We start from the raw sequence: 15,343 nt of genomic DNA on the forward strand, positions 1-15,343 counted from the left end.
GTATTTGCGGCCACTGCTTTCAAAGCGGGGCATTCTCATGCCAGCCCTGCACGGTGCTGCAGCGGAAGGCAATTTGTTGACAGTCACGAGCCATCCAGGAGGCATTCTACTGGCAGGGAGACACTCCAGATGAAAGCACTACACTCTTCCTTAGAAAGCAATGGTGGGGTAGCATCTTTGCCATCTCTTCTTTTTCCTAATTTTGAGCAAGTCAGACTTCAAAGGAGGCCAAGCTACAGAAGAACCTGACCACCTTGCTCCATTTATCTAGAGAAATATGTTATCCATCCTTCTTTTTTTTGTTGTTGGGTTGAAGCAGAGCAGGTATGGAAAAAAGCCACACCACCGGATCTATTAACAATTATTTGCCAATGGTCATACAGATATCCTGAAAGCTCCGATTTCAAATGCTTTGAAAATCTGCAGCACAAATGAACAAGGGATGGAGAAGGGGCCCTGCTCAGTCATATTAGAGATGGACCCTCCACACACCATGGTGACCTCTCCACAGGTCGGCCCCACATTTTCTATTTGCAATTCAAACCCAAGGCGAGGGTGAAGAGGGCAAGCTTGGGTTCTTGATTATATCTGCAAGGTCACCATTGCTATGCAGAGTTAGAGGAGGCCAGGTGGCAACCCAGCACATTTGAAAATTGGATCTTTGTTGGAAACTGCCTCAATTTCATGGCAGAAACCAAACTTGAGATGTCTATATTAGAGGCATCTGGGGAGCCACGAGGTACATTCGTTGCCAGATGAAGGGGAGGAGGGAAAGGGGAGAAGGACAAAAAAACCAAGGAAATATTTTCTACTGCTATGTAAGAGGTCAGGCGCAGCCAGATCCTAAATTAGCTCAAGAAAGGGCGCTGGAGAGTGCTGGAGCCCCAAGTCCCGTAGATGCGAACAATGCTAGAGTTTCAATTACAAAATAGCTCTCTTCTAAGAACAACTGCAAAATATCAAGTCTGTGGAAATCTGTACGACCGAAGGGGGGAAAAGTGAAAATTGAAAAGGGTGCACTAATAGATCTGTCAACAGTCCAATGGTGACAAGCCACATTTCTATAAAATGCCTTCACCGTTTGTGTCACCTGAAATGTACTGACACTCTCTATAGAACATTATCTCCTGAAGCTATTCTTGAAAAGACTGGCAGGGGGAAGGGAAGGGGAGGGAGACATCTGCTTTAGATACTATCAAGGAATGGAAAGGGAGAGAGCGTGGAAGGAAAGTGATCTAGACTGTTTAAACAAACCTTTGAACAACCACATTAAAAAATCTGAGCTTAACTGGTTATTTGCAGAAATGTTACTTATCATAAGAAGGGGATTTTCCTAAGGCCAGAGGCTTGCACATACAAGTAGGGAGGTAAGGTGATGTCTATAGCTTAATGGTCTGCAGAGAGTGGATCTGACCAATGAGGGCGCATGGGGCCTTTGCCTGAGGAGGGGCCCCTTTCTTTGCTTACTTCAGGGGATATTCTAATACCAAGCAGAGCCTCCAATCCAGGCATCAAGGAGGGAAACCTCCCCACTCCCTGCCACTCCGTTTTATATCTGCAATCCAATTTGGCTACATGCAACTGGGATGGGAGATAAAAAGGTATATTTAGGGACTTAAATAACATCCAAGTAAAGAATGCCACCTGCCAGTCTCTGGCAGGGTGCAAACAGACTACAGTTTAAGGTCTATCTGGATTTACATTACAGAGCTTTTATTTCAGGATGTGAATCTCAGCTGTTAAAAATCCACTCTCAGCCGAAACTAAGAATTTAAATGCTTAGTCAGAGCAAATTATTTTCCAATTAAAAGAAAGGAATCAATTCCTTCAACCCTTTCAAGTTAATTAGAGGTCCTTTCTGACTTCAGAAAATTAAAACTGCTTTCAATTTTTTAAAAACTGCAGAGCTAGACAAAGGGCCTTATTAGAGTGGTACGTTTGGGGGCATAGGGATAATGAAGTAGGTGATCCCAAACATCTTCTGGAAAACAAAACACTTGTTTGAGGAAGGCAGTGTGCAATGCAATAGCAGTAAGAACACACAGCCACCAGATGTCGATGGAGCTGGAATCCAATTCTAGCTCTGCTAGGCTCAGGGTGGCCCTGGGCAAACGACTTCACCTCTGAACTGTGGTCTGTTTACTCACGAAATGGGAACAATACTTCACAGTGCTGTTCTGAGGACTAAGTGTGAAAGCTCCTAGCCTGGACCACCCTTAAGAGGAGCTTAAAGAAGTGTGGCAACAGGCCAGGCACGGTGGCTCACGCCTGTAATCCCAGGACTTTGGGAGGCCGAGGCAGGCGGATCACGAGGTGAGGAGATCGAGACCATCCTGGCCAACATGGTGAAACCCCGTCTCTACTAAAAATACAAAAATTAGCCAGGTGTGGTGGCATGTGCCTATAGTCCCAGTTATTTCGGAGGCTGAGGCACTCCAGCATGGCAACACAGTGAGACTCCGTCTCAAAAAAAAAAAAAAAAAAAAAGGTGGCAACAATAATAATGATGATGATGCCATTCATAATAATATAAAAAAACCCTCCCTGTTACAGTGACCTCACTGTCTTAAGTCTAGAAATTCAATCTGGGGGCCTAAAAAGGAATGAATTAATGGCATTCGCAGCAACCTGGATGGGATTGGAGACTCTTATTCTAAGTGAAGTAACTCAGGAATGGAAAACCAAACATCATATGTTCTCACTCATAAGTGGGAGCTAAGCTATGAGGATGCAAAGGCATAAGAATGACACAATAGACTTTGGGGACTCAAGGAAAGGCTGGGAAGGGGGTGAGGGATAAAAGACTACAAATTGGGTTCAGTGTATACTGCTCAGGTGATGGGTGCACCAAAATCTCACAAATCATAGCTAAAGAAATTACTCATGTATCCAATACCACCTGTTCCCCCAAAAGCCTATGGAAATAAAAAAATTAAAATGAAATAAAATACAAAAAAAACACGTCAGATTAAAAAAAGAAAGGAAAAAAAAAGAGATTCAGGCTGGGGAAATCTTAGCTAGGACATAGCTGGGTGAAGACAATCAGAGCCCTCCCCTCCACACTCAGAGTCTCAACAGCGCCCACTGGGTTACGCTCACTTGGTCCCCCAGGGCGAGGTAAGCCCACAGCATTCTGCTCAGCCCCACCCCTTGTGCTGTGTCTGGGCGGTGGCCATGTGCATGCTGGACCATGGCAATCATTCCCCAGAGATGCTCCTTGGTTTTGGTTACAACCGGCCCTGGGGCAGAGGTCGGCCATAGGGGGTGGGCGGATGCCAGATGGGAACACCAAGCCAATTTCTACAGACGCCTGTGAACCCAGGCCTGGTGGGGTGGGCAAGGGACAGCCCGACAGTGGTAACTCTGAACTTGCTCGCCTTTGTGGGTTTAAGCCAGAGTCTTAATGTTATTTGAAGACAGTTTTTTGTCTGTGAATATTTATAACAGTGTGAAAACTCCCGGACAGCTGGTAATGCATTTTGAAGTGTGTTAACAACACTGTATCAAACAGCCCTCTATTGATCCCCTCATACTTTTTTGTGGCCATGCATTTCATACATGGTGCTTATACATTTTGAATAAGAACTTCAAGTACCTTTTGCTTCAAGCGGTTTTTCACCTCTTTTATTCCCATTTTTGCATGATCTTTTGCCTGCATGAAAAATTAATTTAAGTTAAGATTCCCTTTCTGTTTCCAGCAGGGACTATGCTTGATTTCAGTCCGTCGAGAATCACCTTCTCTGATTACTAGAAAAAGGAAGGAAAAATGGGATCATCAAGTCGAAAACATAATGGCTATGAAAACAAATACAACAGTAAAAGGTTAAAAAAAAAAAAAACCCCTTAAAGAGGCTGGAGAGATTTTATTTTCTGCATTTTGATGGCACAGATTTTTTTTTTCTTTCCCTTCCAAAGCCCTTCTTTTGCTCTCTATAATTATTTATCTCGGCAGCCTGGTGACAGCTACCAGTAAGAGTACAGCAGCCGTGTTTCTGGCTGGAAGATTCAGAGTATCCATTCTATTTCACTAGGGCACGGCCCCAGGACTGATTTTCTGCCCAGGCTGAATGGCCGGAACAGACACATTGCTGGGTTTCTAAAGTGCCATTTCCTAAATCTCATTTTGGCAGACACCCTGGCTTTGATTTCAGGTCATTTTAGACCTGTGTGGTTCTGCTGGCAGCCACCCACCCTGCTAAAATAACCACAGTTTAAGCACAGAGAGGACTAACACAATTAAAAATGGAAATAAAATAAAACCACCCCGCTTCAGTGGCTCACGGTCAAATTAGCAAGCAGGAGAAGTCACAAGAAAAAATACTCGATGCTTGTGAAAGACGGAGCGCCGGGAACAGATGTGCTCTCCTATTTTCACTCGGCTGTGGACACGAGTCTTACAAATAATGCATTTCCTATAGGGCAGTGATCAGAGAGATGATGAAGAATTTGGGACAGAAATTAAGTGGTGTATGCCACCACGAACACTCTTCAGTAACCTGCAAAGGAGCTGCTTTATTTTGACCCAATAATGGGGATGCCCGCAGGAAGGCTTTGCCAGACACCAGACAGACCGTGCTTCTGGGTCTCAGAAACAGAGGCAGGGTGCAGCCACCTAGTCTGCATTTTAAAAGCTAAAACCAGTAGCCTCCCCTTTCTCTACTGTGGCAAATGTGAGCACCAACACTAGAAATCAAAAATGTCACTGAACCGGTTACAATAATCTGCTAAATAATTTGAAGAACATTGAGACCTTCAGGAAAGAGCTCGGCCTGAGTCATCTCTGCAACAGAGGACCAGGTATACTTAAGAGTCTCATCGCTTGGCTGGGTGCAGCAGCTCATGCTGGTAATCCCAGTACTTTGGGAGGCCGAGGCAGGAGGATTGTTTGAGCCCAGGAGTTCAAGAACAGCCTGGGTAACATACTGAGACATGTCTATCTAAAAAAAAAAAAAAAAAAAAAAAGCCAGGTGTGGTGGTGCACACCTGGTGTACTGGGGAGGCTGAGGTGGGAGGATTGCTTGGGCCCTGGAGGTCAAGGCTGCAGTGAGCTGTGATCGCACCACTGCACTCCAGCCTGGGCAACAGAGCAAGACCCTGTCTCAAAAATAAGTAAATAAATAAAGTCTCATCATGCTAAGGGACTGATCTGTTTTGGCTCCTGAGAGCAAGACCAGTACTTACGAACTTGTAGACAGTCTTCATGGCCGGGTTTGCTTTGGTCTTTACAGTATTCAGAATTGCTCCACTTCCTTTCTATAATAAAAATGTCAATTAGCAATTTGGGCTGAAGACAGAGTCATCCAACACCAACAAAGACTGCTTCTCTTCAATCAGGCTAAGCAACATTTCAAAGGTATGTAAATGCACATCGAAAAATAGGCCTGGATGATAGCTGGTCCCAGCCAGTCAGTTATGATCCTGGTGGAAGGGCTCTGGGTGGGAGCTGTGGGTGGGTGGGTGGGTGTGTGTGGACTGGGGATGAGGAGTGTGAATTGGTGGAGGGGGACTCTAGACTCAGTGCTCTGCTTGGCACCTGTTCCCTGGCTGGAGGGAACTGCATCACAGGCTGCCTAAGGCAAGGGCTTCCCTATGGGCATCTGTGGCTTTTCAAAACATTCTAGTTACCACGGATGACACTCAGGTAAGTTTAATAACCATGGACTCCACAGCTGACACCAAGCCGGGGCAGAAAGTGGGGCCCTGATCAGCCAGGATCGTTGGGAAATACATTGCCCTCACCGTGCAACTTCCTTTTCTTGCCTTGGTTTTCTGTGTTGTTTTTTTAAATCTCTCTGGTAGGCTGCCTTCCTTAACATCCAAATCTTGAGAAAAGGAAAGAATGAATAGCCACAAATGTTCACCATGGCTTTAGTTAAATCCGACACAGCAATTTCTCGCTCACTTTCTTTAGGAGCAAAAGTGGGAGGAAGGAGGAGGGAAGGCCACCCCGCTCCTAAAGGAGGCAGTGGAGGGACCTGAAGTGTACAGGGCACGTTTTCATAGCTGTCCGTGAATCCGTTTCTCAGTCTCATCCCTGCAGACACGTTGTGAGGGTTCTGAAGGCACCAGGCCGAGGGAGGCCTGGTCTCTGCCTTCCAAAACCTCCAGTCGGAGAGGCGGGACAGCACAGTAAATAATTACAACAGCAGGTGATCATGGCTGTAATGGCTGTGTGCACAGGGAGCATGGACACTTGGAAGATCAGGGAAGGCCTTGGAGGATGAAACATTGGACTTGGTCCATGAAGGATAAATAGGAGTTGATGTAGGAGATGGGAGGAGAACATTCTAGGGACAGGAAATAGCACATAAAAGAAAATGCAGAAGCTGAAAAGCCATGGCGTATGCTGTAACAAGGGGCTCCTGTACTGCACCATGACACATTCCCATGAGTGTATCATCAGAGAAGCAGCAAGTGAGGCTGGGAGGCCAGATGAGGCCAGCTCGTGAAGGGCCTGGAATGCCAGGCTAAGGGGTCTACACTATGGAGCATTTTTAATCAAATTCATCACAGAATCAGGTCTGTGGTGGTTTAAAAAAACTGATTCGGATGGAGAGAGGCTGGAACCAGTGGGTACCTAAGAGAATAAGATATAGTAATGTAATTATTGGTCTTAACATTCAGCAAAATTTTTGGTAACTGCCCACATTAGAAATTTTGAGCTTTAGTTAAAAACATTGCAATTTGACCTAGAAAGCATTCTGTGTTGTAGGACAATGGGAAATTTTCACCCACTCATTTATTCCATACTGCTTTCCAAAATTACTCAGTATCCCATTTAAATGGTCCTTTGGAGTATTGAAACTCCCTTTATCAATCAATCAACAAGTCCTTATTACTCCTCTCTGATTTGCCAAGTGCTGTGTTTGGCCATACAAGAGGAACAAAGGAAGTCTTTCATGAAGGAATTGCTTACTCTCCGCCAACTGCAGCCACTTCCAAGGGACTTGCCTGGCAGCAGTGCACTGACGCATTAGCAGGAGGGAACACTTATCACTTGATGCTGGAGTTGCCTGCTTCGTGCCCGCCTCCCCAGCAAGACAGGGAGCTCCCCCAGGGCAGGGCCTGTACCCTGCTCCCTGCTGCATCCCTAGTACTCAGCATGGTGCCTGGCACACAGTAGGCCTTCAGGACACCTCAATTATAAACTGATGGAAGGGAAAGTCAATATTTCGAATTCTTTAGAGGCTTCAGAAGCCCTATGCCCCTGGCTTCTGACACATCAAGATACTTCACGACAATAGTCAGCCTCCCAGTGATGTGTTCTCCATCTTCCCAGGAGCCTTTGCCATGAAAGAGGTTACACAGCAGCAAGAGGGCACATTTTTGGTTTGCTTGTGATTGTGAAAATTGCTCTGGCCCTAGAAGAAGACCCCCCCCCCACAAATGCTCTGAAACAGCAACATTCCATTCAGTTCTCCTTGGCTGGCTTCCTGCAGAGGAGGAAGCCTCTCGTGTCTTTTTCTGACCCCACCAAGTGATGGCTTTGGACAATCCCACTCTTCTAGCCTCCATCTGGCATGAGAAGAGCCTGGCTTTACAAACAAAGGCATCTCCAGCAGAGAGAATGGAGGGCTTCGGGATGGAAGGGGAGGTACAGGGAAGCGGAAGGCTGCCAGGAAGCTAAGGCGGGAGTCCAGGGGGCTCAGAATTGGGTGCACGCTTACCCGGACGGTGGAGAGCCACTGATGGTACAGTTTGTCACTGCCTGGGGAAAGAGAAGTCAGAGAAGCTGTTACTTAAAGAGGTGATTTGTCCTTCGGAGTCCTTGAAATTGCTTTTTTGTTTCTTGAGATGGAGTCTCACGCTGTCGCCCACACTGGAGTGCACTGGTGCGATCTCAGCTCCTGGGTTCAAGCAATTCTGCCTCAGTCTCCTGGATTACAGGTGCCCGCCACCACACCTGGCTAATTTTTGTATTTTTAGTAGAGACGGGGTTTCACCATGTTGGCCAGGCCGGTCTTGAACTCCTGACCTCAAGTGATCCACCCGCCTTGGCCTCCCAAAGTGCTGGGATTATAGGCGTGAGCCAGCACGCCGGGCCGAAATTGCTTTCCCCATTCAGGACTTGGGGACCCCTGTGGAGGGTCCCACATCCTGTTCTTAAAGGAGGTGGCAGCGAGCCACTGCCACAGGTTTCCCTCTCAAACAGAGCCGATCACGCAGTGCCCTGACTGCAAACTCAGCTGCCACCCCGCTACCTGCTGGCTGGAGGTCAGGCTCCGAGGCCGCCCTGCCACTCTCGTCGTCGTGCCTCGTGAGCTCTCCATCCTGTGCTGCTGTGACGCTGCATCACCTTACATCCCACCACAGGGAACTACTTAAGGGACCACAGGATCTGTAAGCCAGCATCCTCGCAGGCCTCCAGGCCCTTGCAAATACTCCCTCGCCTAGTCACCACACCCTACTCTCTCTGCTTAGTAAACGTGACAGGCAGCTCAGATGTGATGTCCTCTGCAAGCTTCTTCCTCTGAACAGCCCTCTGGAATAGGTAACAGCCACTGAGACATCCATATTCTGGGAAGTACTGTGAGGGGCACCAGAGCAGGGACCCCCCAGGGCTGTGTGTCCCATTGAAAGGATCCTGCTGGACACACACTGAACCCTCAGAGAGTGAGATGGAAAGAAAACGGAGGTGTTGGTAAACTCCGTTCATTTTAAATGGTGGGTCTTAATCCACTGAATAAGTGAACTCAGTTTAGCAACACCTAAAGCCTGTTTTCCTGGAACTCACATGCAACCATTAGAACACAACTCTAGCCTGGCCTCCTTTGTTAAGCCCTCACATCACACAGTGAGGATTAACAGAGCCCTATTCTAACTGCACCGAAATCTGTTTCTACTCCTTTTCCTGCACTGGTTTAATTTCTGTTTGTCTTTAGTCATGCATTTCTCTCTCCTACCTAACACTTCTTGAGGGCAGACTGGGTCCTCCGCTTTTTACTCCATGGGGCTCTGGACATAGCAGGTGTTCAGGAAATGCTTATCAGCGACTGGCTATTGCTGTTCGTAGACTTCACGGTGATTTTCTTAACTGTGCTTTCCACACAGCACAGGCTGCAAGGGCCTGCAACGTTTATAGGTGGATACTGTGCCTTGCTCTGCGAGCTTAAAAACTGTCAATTGGATTATCACAGTAGTCCAGAATAGACACACACCCAGCAATAAAAGGGGAGTGTGTCTATCCTGGACTACTACCAGCCAGCAGCATGGGTGTTGTTTTGCATCTGGTTTTGCCTTCGCTGCCAAAGACTGAGGCAATGGGATTTGGAACGGTCAGATTGGCATTCAGGAGGCCGACTCAGCCACTAACACCTCTCTGGGCCTCAGATACCTCCTCTGAAAAATGAGAAGACAAGCCCTTCAGTTCTTCAGATCTACACAGACCAGGCACTCAGCAACAATTTGTCATATTTTAAAGAAACAGGGCTGGGTGTGGTGGCTCACGCCTGTAATCCCAGCACTTTGAGAGGCTGAGTGGGTGGATCACCTGAGGTCAGGGGTTTGAGACCAGCCTGACCAACATGGTGAAATCCCGTCTCTACTAAAAATACAAAAATTAGCTGGGCATGGTGGCACCTGCCTGTAATCCCGGCTACTCGGGAAGCTGAGGCAGGAGAATCACTTGAACTTGAGAGGCGGAGGTTGCAGCAGTGAGCGGAGATCACGCCACTGCACCCAGCCAGGATAACAGAGCAAGAGTCTGTCTCAAAAAAAAAAAAAGAAAAGAAAAGAAAAAGGAAAAAAAAAAAGCTTACTGTACACGATCCCCATGCCAGGGACTGTCCTGGATGACTGTACAAATCTTCCCTCATATACTCAGATTTAATCTCAAAAGGAATCCTGTGAGGTAGGACATGGTACTCTCAGGGCATGGATAGGAAGTTTAGCTAAAGGAGGGGAAATGACTCACCCAGGGTCTCGCAGCTTGTGAGGAGACAGAGTCCTGACTTGAATCCAGGCCTCCTAACTGAGTACTGCATGTGCTTCCCAGTGGACCACGCTGGCCACTACTTTAACTAGACTTTGTCTACACAGGGGAAGCAACTGACCCTAGGCTGGGGGATTTCATACGGGCCAGTGTGCATTTTGTCAGAAAACGAAGAGGAATTCTTCAAACATTTCAAGGCCAAGCTTGAAATCAGTCTCTTCCTAAGCCCCAGTAAAGGAAAAGCAAGTCACTGCCACTGCTTGTCAAATATGCCCTATACGATGGCGGCCTGCAGCCCCGGAAGGAAAATGAGATGCTTCTCACCAGCATACTCGCCCATGTTGATTTCCTCTTCAAAAACATCACTGAAACCTTCGCCGGAATTGAGAAGATCTAATCGACCATCAATAAACTATAGAAAGAAAGAACAAAAGCACAACAGTTCTTACGAAGAAAAGGGGGAAAAACCATTCAGCTGGGCACCTTACTGTATCCAAGGTAGGAGTTTTCTAAAAGTAAGGTTCAACAGGCAAGTTTCTTTCTAAAATACCGGCTGCATGTTTATGATAACTTGGAAAACCACATGGCAGATCTGCAAAGGATCTGTCTGGTCAGTGACTGCTCTCTTCACCCAATCTCCCTCCCCTGAGCCTCTTTTGCCTGGGGCCTGAGTCCCATCCATGCCTGTGGCCTCAGTGCTTAGAGTGGAGACAGCCGCAGAAATCCCCGCCAGGGAGCCAGACCCAGGCCAGACCAAGGAGGGTGGCACCTGCTTGAAGAGCTGCAGCTGCGTGGCGTTCTGCAGGAACTGCCTCATGGCTCCGGAGCGGTAGTGGGACACGAAGGCTTCCTCACAGAAAGTGATCGGCTCCTCCTGGGAAGTGCAGAGGGGAGAGGAGGGTCATTGGCATAGTGTAAGAGCCATCAGTTCTGAAATTCCTATATGCAGAGCTTCCCCATCTGCTATTTTTTTTTTTCGTTTTTTTTTTTTTTTTTGAGATGGAGTGTCACTCTGTCATCTAGGCTGGAGTGTGGTGGCGCTATCTCAGCTCAGTGCAACCTCTGCCTCCCAAGTTGAAGCCATTCTCCTGCCTCAGCCTCCCAGGTAGCTGGGATTACAGGTGCCCCCCACCATGAGTGGCTAATTTTTGTAGTTTTAATAGAGATGGGGTTTCACCATGTTGGTCAGGCTGGTCTCAAACTCCTGAACTCAAGTGATCCACCGACCTTGGCCTCCCAAAGTGCTGGGATTACAGGTGTGAGCCACTCTGCCTGGCCCCCATCTGCTAACTTTTCTAACCCTCATGAGTGCAGTAGCTATTATCAAGGAATTCATTTCCTTTATGGATGAGGAAGCTGTTTCAGAGAGGAAGAGTCATCCTGCAAAGTCACAGAGAGGGTGGGCGGCAGAGCAGGAACCAACAGTCAGATTCTACACCCCATCTCCCCTTCCATACCCCAAGGGCTATTTAGGGAGACATGCCCTCCAATGTGAAGATTTCCAAACTTTTCCCTTTTAGCAGCAGAACCCTTTATTCAGATAGGATTTTATGCAGAAGCAGCCCTGCTAGGCCGGGCGCGGTGGCTCATGCCTATAATCCCAGCTCTTTGGGAGGCCGAGGCAGGTGGATCACCTGAGGTCGGGAGTTTGAGACCAGCCTGACCATCATGGAGAAACCCTGTCTCTACTAAAATTACAAAATTAGCAGGGCATGCTGACTCATGCCTGTAATCCCAGCTACTCGGGGGCTGAGGCAGGAGAATCGCTTAAACCCAGGAGGCGGAGGTTGCGGTGAGCTGAGATCACGCCATTGCACTCTGGCCTGGGCAACAAGAGCGAAACTCCGTCTCAAACAAAACAAAACAAACCCAAAAATGAGCTGAGCCGAGTGTACTGGCAGGCGCCTGTAAGCCCAGCTACTCGGGAGGCTGAGGAAAGAGCAGCAGAGGTCACAGTGAAATGAGATGGCACCATTGCACTCCAGCCTGGGCAACAGAGACTCCATCTCAAAAAAGAAAAAAAAAAGTTACATAGAAGGAACCCTGTTACCTGAGCTCCATAATGCACAGCTCAGCTGCTCTGGAGAACCTGGGCGTAGAGCAGGGGTGGTGGCTGGGTTCTCCAGGCTTAGCCACCTTCTCACCCCCCTACATTGCAGGCATCTTTGCAGTCCCTAGGCCACTGGCTATGGGACATACTTTGAAGACCATTTACACAGTGATCCTAAGCAATAGCGAACTGAAATTTTAAAATAATTAAAGAACAGGGATGATAAAAAAGAAAATATACTATCCAATCGATTTTGTGCTTATGCTGTTTGATAAGCAAGTTTGCTTTTACCAAACCATATTTTATGAGTCAAGACGATGATACCCTGAGTTTAAAAAAAAATCCTATCCGTATAGAGTTAACACCTTAATCTTTCTTTGAACACGTCTGGAGTGCTTATCTACACAGACAAGTCTTTAATTTCAGCGGTGTATTCTCAATTCTGAAAGATCAGACTTTCAGATCTTGAGCTGAATTAAGGGTAACACCCCACCCCCCAGCCTTGGTAGCAAACACAGAGATGTTTGAAGCTCCACTTTTATCCTATTTTAATGAGTTGCATGAGTGTTAAATTTACTGTCGAGCTTCTGTAAGTTCTAAGAGTTCTTCCTGCTTAAATCTAGCCAATATTAACTCAGAAACTGGGCAGACTTATTGCACAAGGGCTGTGAAGATGACCCAAAAATATTAGGGTAAGGAGAATATTTATTTTTATACAGTTGCACCCTACCTAATTTTACAAATGATCTGAGGCAGCTTATATGAGCATCTAAAACAACAAAGAAAAACATCAGGGCTGAAAAATACATAGATATATAAAAAGTATTTATTTGGGAAAAAAGTAGCTGGGTGTGTAGGTCCTATGTGGCTTCTAAGTTACAAAATTAGCTCTGAACTTCCTGGCTGCTGGAGCAAGAAGGAAAACAATGTAAACTTTACTTTGTGTACAAGAAAAAAAAAAAACAAAAAAACCCACACTAGTTCCTTGGGAAAAATAGCTTTATGTTCCATTTATTACGTTGGCATGGGTTTATATCTTCCTTGCTCAATAGCCAAGAAACCAGCTAGTGATAACTAACAGAAGCCCAGCTAGAATTCCATTCCTGTGGCTTGGAAGTTTTGTTCTCACTCTTGGGACCAGAGCAGGGCAATTAATTCTCTCTCCAGGTGATCTCATCCATGCACCCAGCATCACTCATACACTGATGACTCCTGACAAATCCTGGCAGCTCAGACACCTTTCCGAAGCTCTATACCCATCCATCTCAACCTCCACCTGATGGCCCACTGGCGTCTCAAACTCAAAATAGCCTGAAACTTCCAATTACTATCCCATCAAGACTGTGCCCCAAATGTATTTTTGTTTTTTTCTTAACTGTCATTTTCCACGGTTACCCACAGTGGACCTATCGGACTTCCTAACTCCTTCCTATTTTACCTGACAATTGTCTCACGCTCACTCCTGGCTCTCCATCTCACTACCTTGGCGCACACCTGGACAGGCTTAAACCATGGTGGAAGTTTAACTCCATGCTCCTCTCCTGTTTCATCCCTCTCATTCTACTCCAACTCTTCTGGCTAGAGCGCTTTCTAAAATGCAAACCAGACCACATCACTATCCTATTCAGGAACTCTGCACAGATGTTACCTTTGTGTGATTATTTGGCAAATGTCTCTTTTTCCCACTAGACTATATGCTTCACACAGACCGGAATGGTGTCTGTTTTGTTCAACACTATGCGCCTAGCAACATGTGTGGCACACAAAAGGGCCCAATATGGGTGAAGAAAGGGAGAGCTCCTTAACCAGCAAACGCACCCTCCCGAAGCTGACCCTGGCTTCCTTTCCTAGAGTCCTTCTGTGTCACTTTGCCTCTGGCCTTCCACATACCTCATGCTCCAAACACATCCCATGATCACATGCCACATCCTTCCTTCCCCGCCGCCGCCTTTGCTTTTGCCAGTTCTATTCCTCCTTGGACTGTCCTCCAGACACATGCAGGCCTCCGTGTGGCAGTCACTCATCCCTGCTTGCTGCTCCCAGTGCCGCGTGCACTCCTGGGCGCTGGAATAGTCTTCACTGGTATCCCCTCTCACCAGGAGTTCAAGGGGCCAGAGGCTGAACTCATCTCTATACGCCCCAGGTAGAGCCCAGCCCCTAACTAGAAGCTCAGGGATGTTGGTTAAAGAAGCACGAAATGAGTTGAACCCTGCTTCCAGCCATAGGAGCCTTGTGGTCTCAGTGTGTCTCTGACACTGCTTGGCCTGATGGTAAAGAGGTCTCAGAGCACAATGCCAGGCAAGTGCCACCCGTGCACAGGGAGTTGAGCTGCTCCAAGGAAATGCTCACTGAAGTTGTTGGCATTCACTCCTGGAGCTTTGGCCCAGGGTTGCCAGGAAGAAGTCTGCTGAGGGCCCGATACATTCAAGAGAGTGTGGAACCAGATTCGTAGAGGAGGGTAGCCTGAGACAGAATTTAGCTGTAGGAGAGCAGAAAGAATCTCACCTTTGGGGAGACACAAACATGTTGGGCCTGTTGTGTACTCACGGGAGGTGATATCCCCTGGACCAGATGTCTGTGCCCTAAAAATGCAACAGGACATGACACGGAAGGGAAAGATCAGGGGGAATGTGACAAGGTGCTTTTTCTGAAAAGAGTTTAAAGAACAGCATCAGATGTGTGAGTTAGACATGGGAAGAAAGTCTACCACACGATGTAGTGTTACCAGAGTGGGGTGGGGTGGGGGCAATGGGTCCACAGGAGTCCGAGGAGGAAAAGGCAAATCCTCCCAGGGCAGCAGGTCAGAAAACATGATAAGTGGACACTTCACCTGGGCCTGGAAGGGTGAATAGGAGTTAGGTGAGCAAATCCTGTCTGTTCAGGGCCCAACTCTTCTATCTTAATCCTGCCACAAGGCAGTGACGTTGTCACCCAGAACCATGCATAAAGGTCTGCATGGCACCAGGCACAGAGGGCTCTTTTCCCTGGAGCAACTCACCTTGTAAGACAAAGGCAATAATCATAGTTTAACTCTGTGTGAGGCACAGTGCTAAGCACTTCACAACTCGCAACATTCTGGAAACTTTTATGCAGTCAAAATTATACTCAAATTTTAGAGGAATAACTGATGTAAAGACATCTGCCCAGGTGACAGGATTCAGACATTGCAGAGTCAGGGTTAAAAGCTGGTGGTCTCCCAAGCCCAGGTGTGCAGCATGCATGTGGTCTACTGCAGGCCTGGCTCCTCCCTGTGGCCTCAGTCCTAACTGCTTGCCCTCAGATCTCCCTGGACAGGAGAGTTCTCTTTAAAATTGGAACCCTGGCCGGGCGTGGTGGCTCACGTCTGTATTCCCAGCACTTCC

At 47.3% G+C, this 15,343-nt stretch overlaps 1 protein-coding gene across 12 annotated transcripts in view; it reads right to left on the reverse strand.

Moving 5' to 3' along the window:
• Positions 1-15,343, reverse strand: part of DENND1A (DENN domain containing 1A) — a 543,199-nt gene that overhangs the window by 66,332 nt on the left and 461,524 nt on the right. For all 12 annotated transcript variants that reach the window (XM_073021910.1, XM_008006322.3, XM_008006314.3 and 9 more), the window contains 5 exons: positions 10,701-10,805; positions 10,256-10,343; positions 7,668-7,708; positions 5,182-5,253; positions 3,596-3,652 (listed from right to left, as the gene is read on the reverse strand). In XM_073021910.1, coding sequence (XP_072878011.1) covers positions 3,596-3,652; positions 5,182-5,253; positions 7,668-7,708; positions 10,256-10,343; positions 10,701-10,805 — 363 coding nt within the window. The remainder of the gene's footprint in view (positions 1-3,595; positions 3,653-5,181; positions 5,254-7,667; positions 7,709-10,255; positions 10,344-10,700; positions 10,806-15,343) is intronic.

The sequence above is a fragment of the Chlorocebus sabaeus genome, chromosome 12 (genome assembly GCF_047675955.1).
Source record: "Chlorocebus sabaeus isolate Y175 chromosome 12, mChlSab1.0.hap1, whole genome shotgun sequence".
Lineage (NCBI taxonomy): Eukaryota > Metazoa > Chordata > Mammalia > Primates > Cercopithecidae > Chlorocebus > Chlorocebus sabaeus.